Raw genomic sequence first — 17,322 nt, 5'->3', positions numbered from 1 at the left:
CTCAAAAGGCAGTGGAAGCAGAGTCTTTTAATATTTTTAAGGCAGAGATAGATAGATAGATTCTTGATAAGCAAGGGGGTGAAAGGTTATTGGGGTAGGTGGGAATGTGGAATTGAGGTTACAATCAGATCATCATGATCGTATTGAATGGCGGAGCAGGCTTGAGGGGCCGAGTGGTCTACTCCAGCTCCTAATTCGTACGTTCATACATATGTTCGTATAAATGCATAATGGTTCCTATGCTGTTGTGTCCGTAACAACTTAAATCTTTGAAACACATTGGTCAGAGTTGAAAAATATAAACTATTATATTTGTAGTCTGGAGTTTTTCCAACTCTGTTTTGTTGGAATCTGTTCCTGGTGTTATTCATCTCCTCCAGGGGATTCAATTAATTGGAGAGTGTGACAGTGCACATGGCACCTATTCATTCCATTGCGGAAAGCATGCTCAAGGGAAGGAGGAACTTTTCTCATTCCATATTTTTCTACGTTCCCACAGACACTATCATTTTTGTCAGGTGAAGTGTTTCTACTGTCAATTAGTGCTGAGAAGTTACTCAAAAACTTTGTGCCGTTTTATTATAGAAACAGCTTCATAACAAGCAATAGGGCAACACAGAGCAATGGAACACCAGCTTGTTGAAAAGTGCACAAGTGTTTAGGTAATGACTGGATAGGTCCAGCTGTGATGCAATTCATAGTTGAATAGCCTACCAGTATACACAGTTTACATAGTCATACAAGCATGACCCCTTAGGAGAGGTACTGGACACTGGTCTTCAAACGATACTACAAAAGGAGGGAACAACATCTGTAAAATTAAAAAAAGTAGCATCTGCACCCGATCAAATAAACTGGCATCACAGTGCATCAAAGTGAAGCCCACTGCCATGTTCAGGTCGATTAATCGGTTTTATGTCTACAATAATATATAGTAGTTCTTTAATGTATAAATTCTCCTCTTGGTCAATATTAATGTGGGGTGGGGGGGGTAGGAATGTGGAAAGAGCGGGGCGAGCATGGAAAGAAAAAGTGGGGGTGTGGGAGAGAGAGGGGCATGGAGAGAGAAAGAGAAGATATGTGTGGAGAGAGAGACAGAGAGGACAGAGAGGCATGGAAAGGCAGGGGAAGAGAGGGGGGGTAAAGCGAGAGGGGGAATGGGGGGGGGGGACAGGGGGAGAGGTGGGGTGAGAGAGGGGGAGTGGAACAAAGGAGGAGAATTATGGACACCACTGTTACTCTTTACCTGACAGCTGGTTTGGTTATAAGAGCCTTTCTGTAGATTCTAGAAATCCACTGATCAGCATAATTTATTTCTTATTTGTGGATCTGAGGATGACTTACTTCCCAACCTTTCATTTATATTTAAGGCACAATTCGATGTTTTTAAAAGGAAAATTAGAACTTTAAAAATGTGAACATTCTAAAATTGCATAAGTTCTGATTACAGGAGCGATGCATTGTTAGTTGGCTTGTCTCAGAGGTATTGGATGTCATCTTGTACTAGGTAAGGTCACTGAGTTTTCGCTCCCTCTGTCATTCCCAATAAATCTCTCAACAGTATTACCAGCAAATTCTTCTCGTCATCTCCAGAGGATCGATGAACCACCATGCACCGGAGTGCACAGGGATCATTGATATTCAGAGTGGATGGATAAGTAAAATGGATACAATAAATGAAGAAGAGCATAACAAATATGGAGGGAAAACAACATTAGTCAAAACAAGAAGGAAACTATTGTAATAGCTAAACAGTTTGCAGATTCAGGATACAATTAACAGATGGGTCACGGAAAGGTGCAAAATCCTGATAAATTTAATAGTGACACATGATGGAGGCATCTACCAGGCTGCTCTCAGCAGTATCATTTTGTTCTGCATTTCAGAGTCTGTTAATCACTCGCAGATAAATACAGACATCATCAAATCATCATCCACAATGATAAATTTTAACTTGCTTGGCAGCAGTCTTTTATTTTTACTTGAAAATAAGAAGCTCCTGAAAATGAATTTTGACGGGAGAAGGTTGAGAGTTAAGACAACAGTCCTTCTCTTGGTAAAATGCAAGGCAGCTCCACTTTAAGTCCCTTTCATGTCGAGGTGTGTAGCAAGAGTATAGACATGATTAATCAAACACAAAAAAGTGATCAAATATAATCTTATCTTTCCTCCTCCCATCAACATCAGGAAATCAATATACTGGTTCAATTTTCCTGGCTATAAATAAATCTTGTGTAGCTTTGTATAAAATAACCTTGAACATAGAGAAAGGAAGGGTTAGCCACAACACATTGTAACATTGGCCCCAAGAAGGCTATGTAGCAGATCTCAATCCTGTTCTCAGCCAGCCATCCAGGTCCATGCATTCACACAGGGATGCATATTCAAGCAGGAGTCACTGAATAGCAGCTGGAACTCTAGCCCAGGTGTACAGAGTCAAATGGGGGAGTCTTACGATGAACAGTTTGTTGAAACGCCAATGTTTGGAAAATTGTACTGCCTAAATGTGCGTTTTTCCAATGTTATTTCTAATTTAAATACTAGTCACTGGCAAGAGGATAAAATATTCTCATTGCTTTTACGTACAATCAACAGAACAACATTCAGAGCAAATACAGCCGTGGGATTCAAACAACACTTAATAAGCTAATAATTATTATATATATGTATTTCGGTAGGAAGAGAATTTGTTAACCTCCTTACCAGAAGAGGGAGGAGTAGATCGCCTGGAACTGGGTACCACATCACCTAAACTGGAAGATGAATTTCCACCTGATTTACTAGAACAGAGAGATTCAAATCAAATCTAAAAATGTTATAATGTAATGAACTACATAACCAAACTAGTTCAGTAAAAATATCCAACATCCATGTTTATATTTATCAACATTAAACGTTTCTTGCTGTTCTTCAGTCCATCTGCCTAACTGGTCCACATCTTTTGAAGACTGTCACCCTTGTCTTGAGCACTATCAGTACACTCTCCTCCAAATCATTTCTGAATGATGTAAGCAGTAGGGGACTTACCAAGAGAAGGTGCAAAAAAGATTTACAAGGACGATACCAGAACTGAGGAGGTTATATGCAATAGCAAAAATTGAACAGGCTGGGAGCTTCTTTGTCGAGAAAAAGACTGAGAGGTGACCTGATCCGCTCAACTTTCTTATCCTGTCTCATAATTATCATCATCATTAAGTTGAATTGTCAGAACATTCTTTTGCTTTGCCATCCGTGCAGTAGGTTTATGATTGCCTTTAGAGTGATGCCCCTTTAAGAACTCAGGCTGCTGATGAGCTAAATACCAGGATGTAGTCATATGACCGAAGAGACTTAGCAGTTGGCAGGAAAAAAGACAGAAGCGCAAGGGGACAGCCAACTGTGTAACAACCCCGACAAACAAATTTTTCTGCAGCACCTGTAGAAGAGTCTGTCACTCTAGAACTGGCCTTTATAGCCACTCCAGGTGCTGCTCCACAAACCACTGACCACCTCCAGGCACTTACCCATCGTCTCCCAAGACAAGGAGGCCAAAGAATAAGAAAGAAGAGTCATATGACCACAAGCCGAGGTCACTCTGTAACTGTAACACCCAGATGAAGGTTCTGTAAATAGATTGCTCTGTACTATATGTAATAGTTCAGCTGTAATAAACCTGTTAGAGATCTTCAATGAATTGGACTCCATGCCTCTTATTTATGTTGCATCAGACAACATAAAGAACTCATTATTTGGTGACAGCTGTGGTGAAAAGACAAAAGTCTAAGTCGAAGACCATGGGTAAAACAGCTCTGAAAATGACCCTTCCTACAGCCAAAAGAGAGAAAGTTCAATAGAAATACTGACCCAAACAGTGGAAAGAAAAAGGAAATACCTCCAGCTGTAGAAGAAAGAGCTCAGGATGACAGGTTGCAAGTAAATTCCTGCGGTCAGGTGAGTCATTGTGCAGACGGTCAAGGAATCCCGGTTTTAAGAAAAAGCTTTAAAGTGCTTAGAAAGTTGCTTCCCCCCCCCCCCCCCCACCAAAGGCTCCGTTAAAAGATATGGGGAAGATCCGATTCCTCTCCCAGGCTGATCGAGGTCGGCGCCACTACAGGAGGCATCTGGTAGTAAAAAGCGCGGGAAACCTCCGATTACTGCAGAGTTTTCATTCACGCAGCCACAACTAAAAGAAAATCATTAAACCACTCGAGCGTGAAGCACATAAACAAACTCTAGCAAAATAAGCAACTACTGCCTATTGTACAGCTGTGTTAACAGACAAGCTTAAGTGCTGCAAGCAAGATAAACACAGAACGCTGTCAAACACCTGCTCCTTTCCATCCGAGCAGATACTCTAGATAACAGAATTTCCTAAAGGGGAAACAGCGCAGAGTGAATAAAACAAGGTTAAATATGGAGCAGAAAGCAAAAGAACAGCAGAAAGATGGGTACCAAATTTCCAAGCATGAACTGAAGGCCATTGATATCCTATCCGAGTTCAAACAAAGAATGCAGTTATGCTTCACTGACCAAGTGACTGTAGAACCAGAGACACAGGCTGTGAAAATACTAATACCAGTTGGAAATGAGGGGTTACACCAAATCAATACCTCTGGCTTATCTGAAGAGGAGCAGAAAGATCCCATAAAGATATGGAAAATGCTAGAATATCAGCTCCGATGAAGAGTGAATTTTAGAATTCACCACCTGGAATTGATGTCCTACAGGCAACAGCCACAGGAATCAATAGATCAATTCATCAGTACATGTCGTAGTAAGGGCAACAAATGCAATTTTTCAGAAACTGAGATGTCACAGCGACTAATGGAGCTGGTGATTGTCTCAACACCCATTGAAGCATTTCAGAAAGACCCCTTGGGGAAAAAGAAAGGTCACAGTATTGATGTGCTGCTAGAAGATGGCAGAAAATACGAAGCCATTGTAGCTGGACAACAGCATCTGCAAGCACTAGGTACAGTCAATAGTATTGGCATGATAACCAGGTCGAAAAGAGCAAGCAAGCTGTCTGGTAAGTGTGGTTTGTCCCACTCACCGAAGTTGTCCTGCATTTCAAGACCTGCGCTAGGTATGCGGTGCAGAAAGGACACTGGACCTGCCTCTGCAAGAAGTCTGGCTCCAAAAACGCAGCCAAATGTCACAGTAGGACACAAACAAACAGACGACAGATGCAGCAACTGGGCAATGGCAGCAAGGAAAGTGCCAGAGACCTGTGTAAACACAAGCCAATACACAAAATCCACAGATAAACAGGTTTGAGGCAAGACTCAGTGTGGAGCAATTCTCAGCCAGAAAGCGAGCAAGTGTTTCTCATTGTGAATCTGACACATTGTGTTGATGAAGTCAAACAACTGGAAGCTTTCGCTACCATTAACATCATGTGCCCAAAGAAAGTTGGCAAACACACACTCGGGGTTAAGATTAACACCGTAGCTACTGCAAATATCCTACCAGACCGAATCCTGAAGGATATGTACCGAAGTCATTGGAAATCAATCAATCATATAACCAACAACTGCAAAGTTATCTGCACACAATGGGTCACCCATCCCTTGTAGTGGCACACCAACAATGCAATGCAGCTTTTGGCAAGTCATAAGGCATATGCCTATCCACCAGACAAAGAAAATCTAGAGATGTCTTGGATTTTTCAACTTCTTGGCACCATACATTCCAAATTTTTCTGACAAAGCATCATCACAGAGAATTCTTCAAGAAAGACATTCCATATATATAGCAGGAGCACCATCAGCTTATGTTTGAGTCTCTCAAATAAGCATTGTCAGCAGAAACCTGTACCCTGCAGTACTACGATCCAAGGAAGAAGACAATCCTGGAAGTCAACGCCTCACAGAAAGGGCTAAGAGCATGCATCCTGCAGGGTGTCAAACCAGTTGCATTCAGGTCCAAATGTTTATCCTCAGCATAATCTAATTACTCAAACATAAAGCGTGAAACACTTGTACTGGTGTTTAGGATCACAAGGTTCCATACTTAACTGTTTGGTAAGCAGTTCACTGTGGATACCGACCACAAACCACTGGAGATGATCTGGCACAAACCATTGATAAGCGCACCATCTCGACTACAGTGACTTTTAGTGAATGTACAGGGATAAGCAGATTGCAAACCTGAGCAAGAATCAAGAAGTTCCACTGGATCTACAAGCAGACAGCATGGAGATTCAGGTGGAAGGTGTGCTCAAAATCGATTTTTAAAAAAATCAAAATCAGCACAAAAGTGACCAACTATAATCAGAAATAGCCAATGACCTACAACTGAAGGCACTGTGGACAGCCATCAAAGAAGGTTCACCTGACACGGTAAAATAGGTGCCAGAAACCCTCAGATGTTTTTGGCCTTGTAGAGATGAACTCAGTATCTCGAGAGGCATCACCTTCAAGGGCAAACAAGTGGTTGTGCCCAAAGCGTTCTCTCACCAAGACCATATGGGCAAAGTGAAAACAAGACGACTGGCACCAGACACTGTTTATTGGCCAGGGATCAATAGTAACATCAAAAGGTTAGTGAGGACGTGTGAGACATGCCAAAGCCACCAGTCAAAACAAGGTAAAGAACCTGGACACCCTCATGAGATTCCATCAGACCCTTAGTCCAAAATCGCCACTGATCTATTTTCAGTTAATAGTAGCCGATTATTTCTCCTAATTTCCAATTGTCAGATAGGTAGAAGACACTTCAAGTGCAGTCGCTGCAGACACATTGAGTGCTATATTCAGTCTATTTGGTGCGCATGAAGAAATCGTTTCTGACAATGGACCACAGTATACAGACAAACCTTTCAGGGATATGTGCGCCAAATGCGGCGTACACCATATGATGTCCTCAACACATTACCCTAGGTCTGATGGTCTTGCCAAGCGAATGGTCAGCACAGTTAAATCACTTATCCTGACGTGTAGGAACAACGAAACAAGATTTTCGTGTTGCCATGCTCCACCTCAGAGCTACACCTATGGACATGGGCTTACCGTCACCAGCAGAGATCATGTTTGACAGACAGGTGTGAATGACTCTGCCAAGCCATCATCTATCCAAATTCTCTGAGATGCAGGAGACACTGCTCGAAAAACAGGAGAGAATGAAGATGGTGCATGACCGACACACAGGGACAAAACTAACTCAGCTACATGTAGGACAAAAAGGTCGGGTCATACACCCCACAATGAGAATATGGTTACTGGCAGAGGTATCCAAACTATGCAGTGAGCCTAGGTGCTATGCGATTACAACATCTAGTTGAGAGGGAACCGAAGCCAACTAAGAAAAGTGTACAATACTCAAATCATACACAGCGGACTCGAAAGACCACACTCCGGCGATGAGGATGTGACGGAACAACAGGACAACAACCAACACATTGACAATATGCCCGCAAACTAAAAACGGCCAAGGGTGAAATCCACATCCCCAGAACGTTATCCCATATTCAGATCTGGAAGAGTTGTCAAATCACAAAATTATATATGGACTCTTAAGCTTCTAAACTTGTAAATTTTATAATCTATATCCCGTATAACTAATTTTGATGTTATCTAATTTTATGGGGTTTTTTTTTTACTTATAGCATACGAGACTTATCTTTGGAAAGAAAAGGGATGTTGTATTTAGAGTGATGTCCCTTTAAGAACTCAGTATGCTAACGAGCTAAGTACCAGGATGCAGTCATGTGACCAAGCCAGGGTCACTCTGCAACTGTAACACCCAGATGAAGGTTCTGTAAATAGTTTGCTCTGTACTGTATATAATAGTTTAGCTGTAATAAACCTGTTAGATATCTTCAATGAATTGGACTCCACGCAGTTCATTTATGTTACATCAGACAACACAAAGAACTCATGACAGTAAATGAGTCTGTTTACTTGTCTAATTTTTACTTTAGCTACTAGTCCTGACACCATTCAATAGCACATCCAGAATGACGCTGAAGGTCCCCCAATGGAGAATCGAACGTTGCAGTATTAGACGTCTGTTTTAACAGAAAAACTGAAGAAACCTGGGTTCTTCCTACTTGAAAGGAGGCATCCAAGCGGTCATCTTAGAGATGATATAGAAGACAATAAACAGTATAGAAGAGGTAAATTTGCACAAACAAATAAATGTGAAATTTGGACTGATATCAGGAAGATCTTCATCAGAGTAATTGATACATGGAATGAAGCTCTGAGGAATAGTGGAAACAAAACTCCTGGAAATATGCAAAAACCAATTGGATGCACCAGTGTAATTTTGTTGGACGAACAAAGATGGACTGAATGCCCTTCCTCATCCATAATGATCCTGTGATTTTGTGATAAACAAACATCAATTAACTAATTCACAATAATATTATATGCAGTTGGTGTGTGTTCTCTTGAATTTTCTATGGTGAATTTTGTTTGGAGGCCTGGTCCTCTGTTAGAAACTTGGAACTGAATTTTGCTGCTTCCCTAAGTAAGGAGGATCAAACCAAGTAGCAAACGTTCCAAAATGCACTAATGGTCGAGATTTTGCCAAATTGAATGCCACATTCCGTTATCAATGTGCAAATAGGCCAGAAACTTGCAGCGAGGAAGAGATACCCTATGCATTGTGAATCACCACAAGTAGCTGGCCGATTTGTGCTGTTCTACTGGTAGCTTTGCAAAAATGGCAGCTAGGTCTTAACCTCACCATGCTTCGCAAAATGTTGCTGTAATTAGTGGAGTGCCACAGGGATCAGTGCCGGGGCCTCAACTATTTACAATCTATATTAATGACTTGGATGAAGGGACAGACTGCATTGTAGCCAAATTTGCTGATGATACGAAGATAGGCAGGAAAGCAAGTTGTGAGGAGGATGCAAAAGGTCTGCAAAGAGATATAGATCAGTTAAGTGAGTGGGCAAAAATTAGGCAGTTGGAGTATAATGTGGGAAAATTTGAGGTTGTTCACTTTGGCAGGAAGAATAGAAAAGCAGAAGAAGGGTCAGTGACCCGAAACGTTAACTCTGCTTCTCTTTTCACAGATGCTGCCAGACCTGCTGAGTGGTTCCAGCATTTCTTGTTTTTATTTCAGATTATTATTTAAATGGAAAGAGACTGCAGAATGCTGCAAGAGGGATGTGGGTGTCCTTGTACATGAATCACAAAGTTTGCATGCAGGTACAGCAAGTAATTCAGAAGGCAAATGGAATGTTAGCCTTTATTGCAAGGGGAATGAAGTATAAAAGTAGGGAAGTCTTGCTACAAATGTACAAGGCATTGGTGAGACCATACCTAGAGTATGGTGTACAGTTTTGGTCTCCTTATTTAAGGAGGGACATACTTGCATTGGAAGCAGTTCAGAGATGGTTCACGAGGCTAATTCCTGGGATCAAAGGGTTGTATTATAAGGAAAGGTTGAGCAGGTTGGGCCTATACTCATTGAAGTTGAGAAGATTGAGAGGTGGTCTGATTGAAATGTATAAGATTCTGAGGGGGTTTGACAGTGCAGATGCAGAGAGGACGTTTCCCCTCATGGGAGAATCTAGAACTAGGGAAACAGGTTTCAAAATAAGGGGTCTCCTATTTAAGACAGAGATCAGGAGATATTTCTTCTCTCAGAGGGTCATTAGTGTTTGGAATTCTCTTCCCCAGCAAGCAGTGGAGGCTAGGTCATTGAATATATTCAAGGCTGAGTTAGACAGATTTTTGAGTGACAAGGGAATCAAGAGTATGGGGAGCAGGCAGGAAAGTGGAGTTAAGGTAACAATCAGATCAGCCATGATCTTATTGAATGGCAGAGCAAGCTCGACGGGCTGAATGGCCTACTCCTGTTCCGATTTCTTATGTTTTTTTTAAATTTAGAGATACAGCACTGAAACAGGCCCTTCGGCCCGAGTCTGTGCTGACCAACAACCACCCATATATACTAACCCTCCAGTAATCCCATATTCCCTACCACCTACCTACACTAGGGGCAATTTACAACAGCCAGTTTACCTATCACCTGCAAGTCTTTGGCGGTGGGAGGAAACCGGAGCACCCGGCGAAAACCCACGCGGTCACAGGGAGAACTTGCAAACTCCGCACAGGCAGTACCCAGAATCGAACCCGGGTCCCTGGAGCTGTGAGGCTGCAGTGCTAACCACTGCGCCACTATGCCGCCCACTGTTCTGGCACATTAATTGCCTATTGGGCAGCACAGTGGCGCAGTGGTTAGCACCGCAGCCTCACAGCTCCAGTGACCTGGGTTCGGTTCTGGGTACTGCCTGTGTGGAGTTTGCAACTTCTCCCTGTGACTGTGTGGGTTTCCGGGTGCTCCAGTTTCCTCCCACAGCCAAAGACCTGCAGGTTGATAGGTAAATTGGCCATTGTAAATTGCCCCTAGTGTAGGTAGGTGGTAGGAGAATGGTGGGGATGTGATAGGGAATATGGGATTAATGTAGGATTAGTATAAATGGGTGGCTGTTGGTCGGCACAAACTTGTGGGCTGAAGGGCCTGTTTCAGTGCTGTATCTCTAAATAAATAAATAAATAAACTAGCCACAAAATATTACGACTAGTAATTAACAGCATAAGTGCCCTTTTAACATAATAATTATGAATAATTGCCGATCAACCTCTCTTACCCAGAATGTGCACAATTATGAATGGAGTCCCATTCCTTCCGGTTGAGAATTATTTTAGGAGATTTTAAAAATGTCAATTTTTTTCTCTGCTTTTCCTTCCCATCTTTTTCTTCTCTCTCTTGATCCAATCTTTCTTTCTCTCCATTTCTTTTTCTGTATCTGATTTGACATTGACTTCATCCACAAAAATTTATCATTCTTCTCAGTCCTTCCACTGGTTATTTCTCAATCCTTAAAACTCATTGGCTAAGGACATACATTGTCGCATGGTCCCAGATGCCCAGTTGTCTTCACTGTGACGTTATCAACTCACACTTCCAGCAATTTTGGAGGCAAAATATGTTAAAACCTATACACGCGCCAACAATTATAACTAACAGGGCACAGCACAAGGTGCCCCACGCCAGCAAAGTCTGAGTCAGTATCAGTGTATGTCATACTGAGGAATCACAACCCTCAGAGTACACCAGTGTTAATGTTCCATGTCATACTGATAAGATTATAACACACAGAATATAACTAAGGCCTCTTCTTTCTCGCAAAGTAAAATAGCAACAGTGTCAGGTATAAGATCCTCAGTCTGTCTGGCCCACTTATCCACAGTATTCCCTTGATGGATTTCCAATAACCCTGAATCCTACTTGTTCAAGAAGAATCTATCTAATTCGTTCTGAAGCCTGTTAGGATGAGATGCGACAATTGACATTCTCCAGGGATCTGTACTAGGGCCTCAATTTTTCACACTAACTAGCTCAATGACTTTGATGAACGAAGAGAAGGTTTTATATTCATATTTGCAGATGACACTAAGTTATGAGGCACAGTAAAACTTGTGCAGATGGGAGGAGGAAATTACAAACAGACATAGACAGATTAAGTGTGTGGGCAAAAAAGTGACAAATGGAGTTCAATTTGGGGAAGTGTAAGGTTATCCACTATGGATCCAGGAAAGATAAATTGAAGTCTTTTCTTAGTGATGAGAAACCAGGAACTGTCCATGTACACGGATCACTGAAAGTTAGTGGAACAGTGCAAAATGTCTAATGAAATGCCAGCCTTTACTTCAATGGGCTGGAAAACAAAGGGAACAATGTTTTGCTTCAGTTGTGCTGACCTTGGTCAGACCCCAACTGGAGTACTGTGTTTGATACTGGGCACCACACCACAGGAAGGTTATATGGCTCAGGTAAGCCCCATCTCTCTCAAGATCCTTGAATGCTCATTTGAACATTCTACACCCACCACCTGTGCTGTATTTCTCACTTCTCCCTGTCCACCCTTGCCCCCACTGTGCTCCACTCACAAATCCACTTCCTCCAATTTGCAGTCCTTTTTATCCCCTAGTTAAGTTACTTATATTTTTACCATTACTAAGTTTCTCGACTTACTGAAAATTTTACATGGCAGCTAGAAAAATGTTCACTGGTTGCCTTTTGAAAAGTTAGAAATCAGCAAAGGCTCCAGGTTCTTTTTTTTTAAAAGTTGGTCATCTTTGCCAATTCCTGATTGCTCTTTGATAATATACTGTGGATGCTGGAAATCTGAAATAAAAACAGAAAGTGCTGGAAATACTCAACAGGTCTGGCAGCATCTGTGGACAGAGAAGCAGAGTTTAAAGTTTCAGGTCTGTGACCTTTCATCAGAACTGGCAAAGGTTAGAAAAGAATTAGGTTTCAAGGAAGGTGAAGTGGGGGGGGGGGGGGGGGGGGGGGGAGCGAAGGGGGTTTTGGTGGGCAAGAGAACAAAAGGGAAAGTGTGTGATGAGGCAGGAGAGATTAAATCACAAAGCTGTCCTGGGACAAAGTCAGAGAGTTTGTACTCCACCCCCTCCCAATGCCTGTCCTGCCATCACCGCAGAAGAATCGCCCTTGCTGGTCCTGAGCCTGGAGCCAAACATCCATTCCAATGTTGGTCTTCCTTGCGCCAAAGAGCTCAAGAAATAAAACCACTGACCTCAGACACAACTGCACAAAGCTGACTGGTACACGCCACCTTTAAACAAACGTGAATCAGGTGCCATGAGATCCCCGTGTGCTGCTGACTTAATGTGGCAGGTAGGACTGAATTTGAAATAACTATAGGGTAATGAGTATTCATGCTATGCAAATGTATAGAAAGCTGGAATCCTCCATAGGATGAGGTGAACCCTGACACGCCGCTAACTTAATCTCACGAGAAAAACCCACCATCGTGAAATCGCAATGTCAGCTCAAGCCTAATTAAATCACCCCACCTGCCGTGAATGCTGCTCTTGCACGGCCCAAAAAATTCCCCCTTTTATGCCTCTTGACAGCTTACATTCTGACCTATCTTTGTGTCATCAGCAAATTAAGCTACCATACACTTGGTCTCTTCATCCAGGACTTTGATATAGATTGTAAACGGTTGAGGCCCCAGTACTGATCCCTGTGGCACTCCACTAGAAACGGCTTACCAACCTGAAAATGACCCATTTATCCCTACTCTCTGCATCCTGTTAGCTGACCAATCCTCTATCCATGCTAATATGTTACCCTCTAGACCATGAGCTCTTATTTTGTGTAGTAACCTTTGATGTGGCACCTTATCAAATGCCTTTTGGAAATCCAAGTACACCATATCTACAGGTTCCCCTTTATCCAACTTGCTTGTTACATCCTCAAAGAACTCGAATAAATTTGTCAAACACAATTTCCCTTTCACAAAACCATGCTGGCTTTGCCGAATTTTATTATGATTTTCTAAATGTTCTGCTATTACCTTTTTAATAACTGATTCTAGCATTTTCACTATGACAGATATTATGCTTTCTGTCTCCCTCCTTTCTTGAACAGAAGTGTTACATTTACAATTTAACAATCCACTGGGACCTTTCCAGAATCTAGAGAATTTTGGAATATCACAACCAATGCATCTACTATCTCTGCAGCCACTTCTTTTAAGACGCCTGGATGCAGGCCATCAGGTCCAGGGACTTCTCTGGTAGCCTTTAGTTCCGGTAGCTTTCCTAGTACCTTTTCCCTAGTGATTGTGATTGTTTTAAATTCCTCCCTCCCTTTTACCTCTTGACTTTCAATTATGCTTGGGATTTTTTTTGCATCTTCCACAGGGAAGACGGACACAATATACCTGTTCAATGGCTGGATTCTATGAGCTTGCTGCCAATCTCAGTGGCGCCCTCAAAAAATGACGGCCTGCCTCTGTGGGCTGCACAAAGAGCCGCTGTGATCCTAACTGCGGCAGCTCATTTAAATAGCCAGGAAGGCCCGCCGCCTCTCCCCCAACCATGTGGAGGGGGCGGGCTGTCCATCCCCGAAATGGAGTCAGCTGCCTGTGTGCAGGCGCTGACGCCATTTTCAAAGGGCAGTCAGCCCTGCCAGAATATTTAAATTTTTAAAGAGATATCCCCTCAGAATTACATAAATAAAGATCCAACACCCCTTTCCGTCCCCCCATAACATTTACATTAACTATTTGCCCTCCCCCCCACCAAAATCACTTACCTTTAGCATCTGACCTTTTCCCGCCACCCCCCCCCCCCCCATAACTGCACAAAATTTAAAGTACAACCCTTCCCACCATCCCCTACATCCATGACGTTTATTTGACCCCCTCCCCCCACCTGCTGCACTGATAATCTTACCTCCACCTCCCACCCTGATGGTATCGTGCCTTGTTTCCCCGGATGGAGATGTGAAGGCGCGGGAATATCAGCCGCTGCACCGAAGATCGCAGCGAGTCCTCAAGATCGCGGGTGAGTATATTTAAATTAATTAATTTTATTGATTTAAATATTCAAATTGTGGTCCTGTCGCCTAGTGGCAGGGGTTGGGGGGGTGGCGGTGGGTGGTGGCTGCCGCAGGGAGGATTGGGCCAGGCCCTGCCAGTGTCGAAGGCCACGGCGGACCTCATCCGGAGCACCCCCCCCCCCCCCCCGCCCCCCCCCGGATCATGATGTCGAGGCCTGCTGAAAATCCAGTCCAATGCTTCAGTCGTCATTTCCTTGTTTCCCTTTATTAATTCCCCAGTCTCACCCACTAAAGGGACCAACCCTTACTTTAGTTACGTTCATCCCTACTTGTAGAAACTCTTACTCTCTGTTTTTATATTTCTCACTAGCCTTCTCTCATACTCCAACTTCTCCCTCCTTTTTTTAAAAAAAGTGTCATTCTTTGCTGGTTTCTAAAATCTGTCCAATCTTCTGACCCACCACTCATCTTTGCAGTTATTATACTTTTTTTCTTTCAATTTAATAAAATCGTTAACTTCCTTAGTTAGATGTAATGAAGATGTGGAGGCCTTTCCCCAACCCCCCACAATAGTCATTTCATTTCAGGCAATGACCATCAATTGGCTTTTTCAAATACCCGAACTTTCCACGTGGAGTTCCAAAGGTGCGGGGAGAACGAATGGAGGCCGTAAAATTGGCATGGATAGCCGCAGCCCGCAGGTTAGTATGTTTACATCTTATTAATGTTAATTTAAATATGGAGATGAAGGGCCCGCCGCCAGGCGGCGGGGGAGCCGCACCAAGGTCCCCCCGCCGCTGGTAATATGTGGCCGTCCCTTCTCGATGTCGTGGGTCAAGGCGGGCCTCTCCCCGCAGAATTATTATTGCGGCACCTTTCTTACAAACCCCCATTATTTCTTCCTGTATACTCTGTCCTACAGTGTATCTATTTTTAGGGGGCCTATAAACTACTCCTATAAGTGACTTATCTTTGCTATTTCTTATCTCTACAGGCTGGATTTTACCAGCCCCCTGACGTCACGGGTCATGGCGGGGGGCCAGGAAAATGCCTCTGGGAAAGCCCACCACGGTCTTGACGCCAGGAAGGACCCGCCGCATTTTACTGGCAGCAGCGAGGTCTCCTTGTGACACCCCCTGCCGCTCGCCGACAGGAGCCTCATTTAAATATTTTAATTTATGTAAATAAATGAATTAATATTTACTTCTTCCTGCTGCGATATTCCAGCCAGTTGCCGGAACTCCCGTGCCTTTGGATCTCCATTTGGACGGATGAAGAGGGGAAAAAAAACTTACCTGGTTGGTCGAGGGGGTGATGGGAAAGGATAAACGGAAAAGGTTCTCAACTTTGGTGGTGGGGGGTGGGGGGGTGGGGGAAGGTCATATACTCAAGGTAAGTATTTCGGGGGGAGAGGGCAGAAATGATATGTAATGCTATTGGCAGGGTGGGAGAGTGGCTGGGAATATTTCTGCAATTATTTTTAATAAGTTCACATGCACCGTCCCTTTAATAATTGAAACTGTCAGCAAGGGCTCTTAATCCTTGAAAACTGGCGCCGGCAACTGCGCAGTGGTGCTGGACGCCGTTGCCGGGAACAGAGCACCCGCCCCCTCCACGTCATCTTGGTGGGGTGGGTTCAACCTGTCCAACTAAATATCACTGCCGCATTAAATATCATGCCGCACATCTTGCCCTTACGCCCTGCTGTTTTTGCAGCTCGCCGCCACTGTGAAAACTTTAGCCCTATATCTTGATCTTCTGAACTAAGGTCATCTCTTACTACTTTACAAATGTCATCCTTAATTAACAGAGTTATCTCACCACCTTTCCTAGCTTCCTGTCCTTCTGAAATATCAAATACCCTTGAATATGTAGGTCCCTGTCTTGGTCACCTTGCAACCACAACTCTGTCATGGCCATCAGAGCACAAATAGAAATAAATATGTATGACATCAATTCATCGGTTTTGTTGCGAATGCTGCATGCATTCAGATACAGAGCCTTTAATTCTGTCCTTTTACCATTCTTACAAACTCTGGCCTTGTCTGCTGGTGTAATCTTCAGTTTATGTGCTCCTTCCTGCCATACTCTGGTTATCATCATCCATATCGCTACCCTGCTCTATTACCTTGTCCTTTCTCTTTAATTTACCACAACTCCCCCCACGTGATCCCGCCCCCCATCTATTTAGTTTAAAGCCCTCTCTACCTCTCTGGTTACATGACTCACCAGAACACTAGTCCAAGCATCGTTCAGGTGAAGACTGTCCAAAAGGTACAGGTCCCACTTTCCCCCAGCACTGGTGCCAGGCTCCATGAATCAAAACCCATTTCTCCCACACCAATCTTTGAGCCATGCATTCAACTGTTCACCAATTCGCTCATAGCTCAGTTAGTAATCCAGAGATTATTACATTTGTGGTTCAGCTTTTTAACTTAGCCCCAGCTGCTCATAATCCCCAAGCAGAACCTCTTTCCTCATCCTATCTATGTCGTTTTAAGGGGACACATATTATGTTGAAGTGACTTATAATGGTCCTTGACCTAAAATTATTATACAGATCTTACTTCAAAATATTTTACTAAGATTTTAATGTGTTTATTGATCTATAACTATGTCACAAATCATCTTAGTGATATTGAGGCAAGCTCATTAGTATTTTACTTTTATTGCAATGACACTATGTGTACGGTCTTCATTTGATATTTTCCAATATTACAGATTTCACAAAACATTTTGTATTCAGAATAAAACTTAAGAGTCAATAATAGCATCAGTTGAAGTAGCCCAGCTTTCCTTTTTATTTTTGTGCCCCAACTACGTCAAGTTCTGAACATAGTTGATCAAATCTGAAATGGAATCTAATTTCAGGTCTGGTCTTAGTTTTCCTGTCCAGCTTCAGATCATTGACCAGTAAAGATTGTTTTATAAGAAACTGCATGCATTTCCATTATGGTATTTACCAGACTAGGCGGATGTCATCTTAATAAGTGGAACCTGGGGAAA

General features: G+C 42.9%; 1 protein-coding gene across 1 annotated transcript in view; it reads right to left on the bottom strand.

The window, feature by feature from the left end:
* The window catches only part of LOC137348174 (voltage-dependent L-type calcium channel subunit beta-2-like), a 126,596-nt gene that overhangs the window by 68,692 nt on the left and 40,582 nt on the right, over positions 1-17,322 (bottom strand). The window contains exon 5 of the mRNA XM_068013485.1: positions 2,688-2,780. Within this exon, the coding sequence (XP_067869586.1) occupies positions 2,688-2,780 (93 nt within the window). The remainder of the gene's footprint in view (positions 1-2,687; positions 2,781-17,322) is intronic.

Source organism: Heterodontus francisci, chromosome 2 (genome assembly GCF_036365525.1).
Source record: "Heterodontus francisci isolate sHetFra1 chromosome 2, sHetFra1.hap1, whole genome shotgun sequence".
NCBI classification, from domain to species: Eukaryota; Metazoa; Chordata; class Chondrichthyes; order Heterodontiformes; family Heterodontidae; genus Heterodontus; species Heterodontus francisci.
Note: the sequence above shows the minus strand (reverse complement) of the source record. Positions and strands in the feature narration are given on the sequence as shown.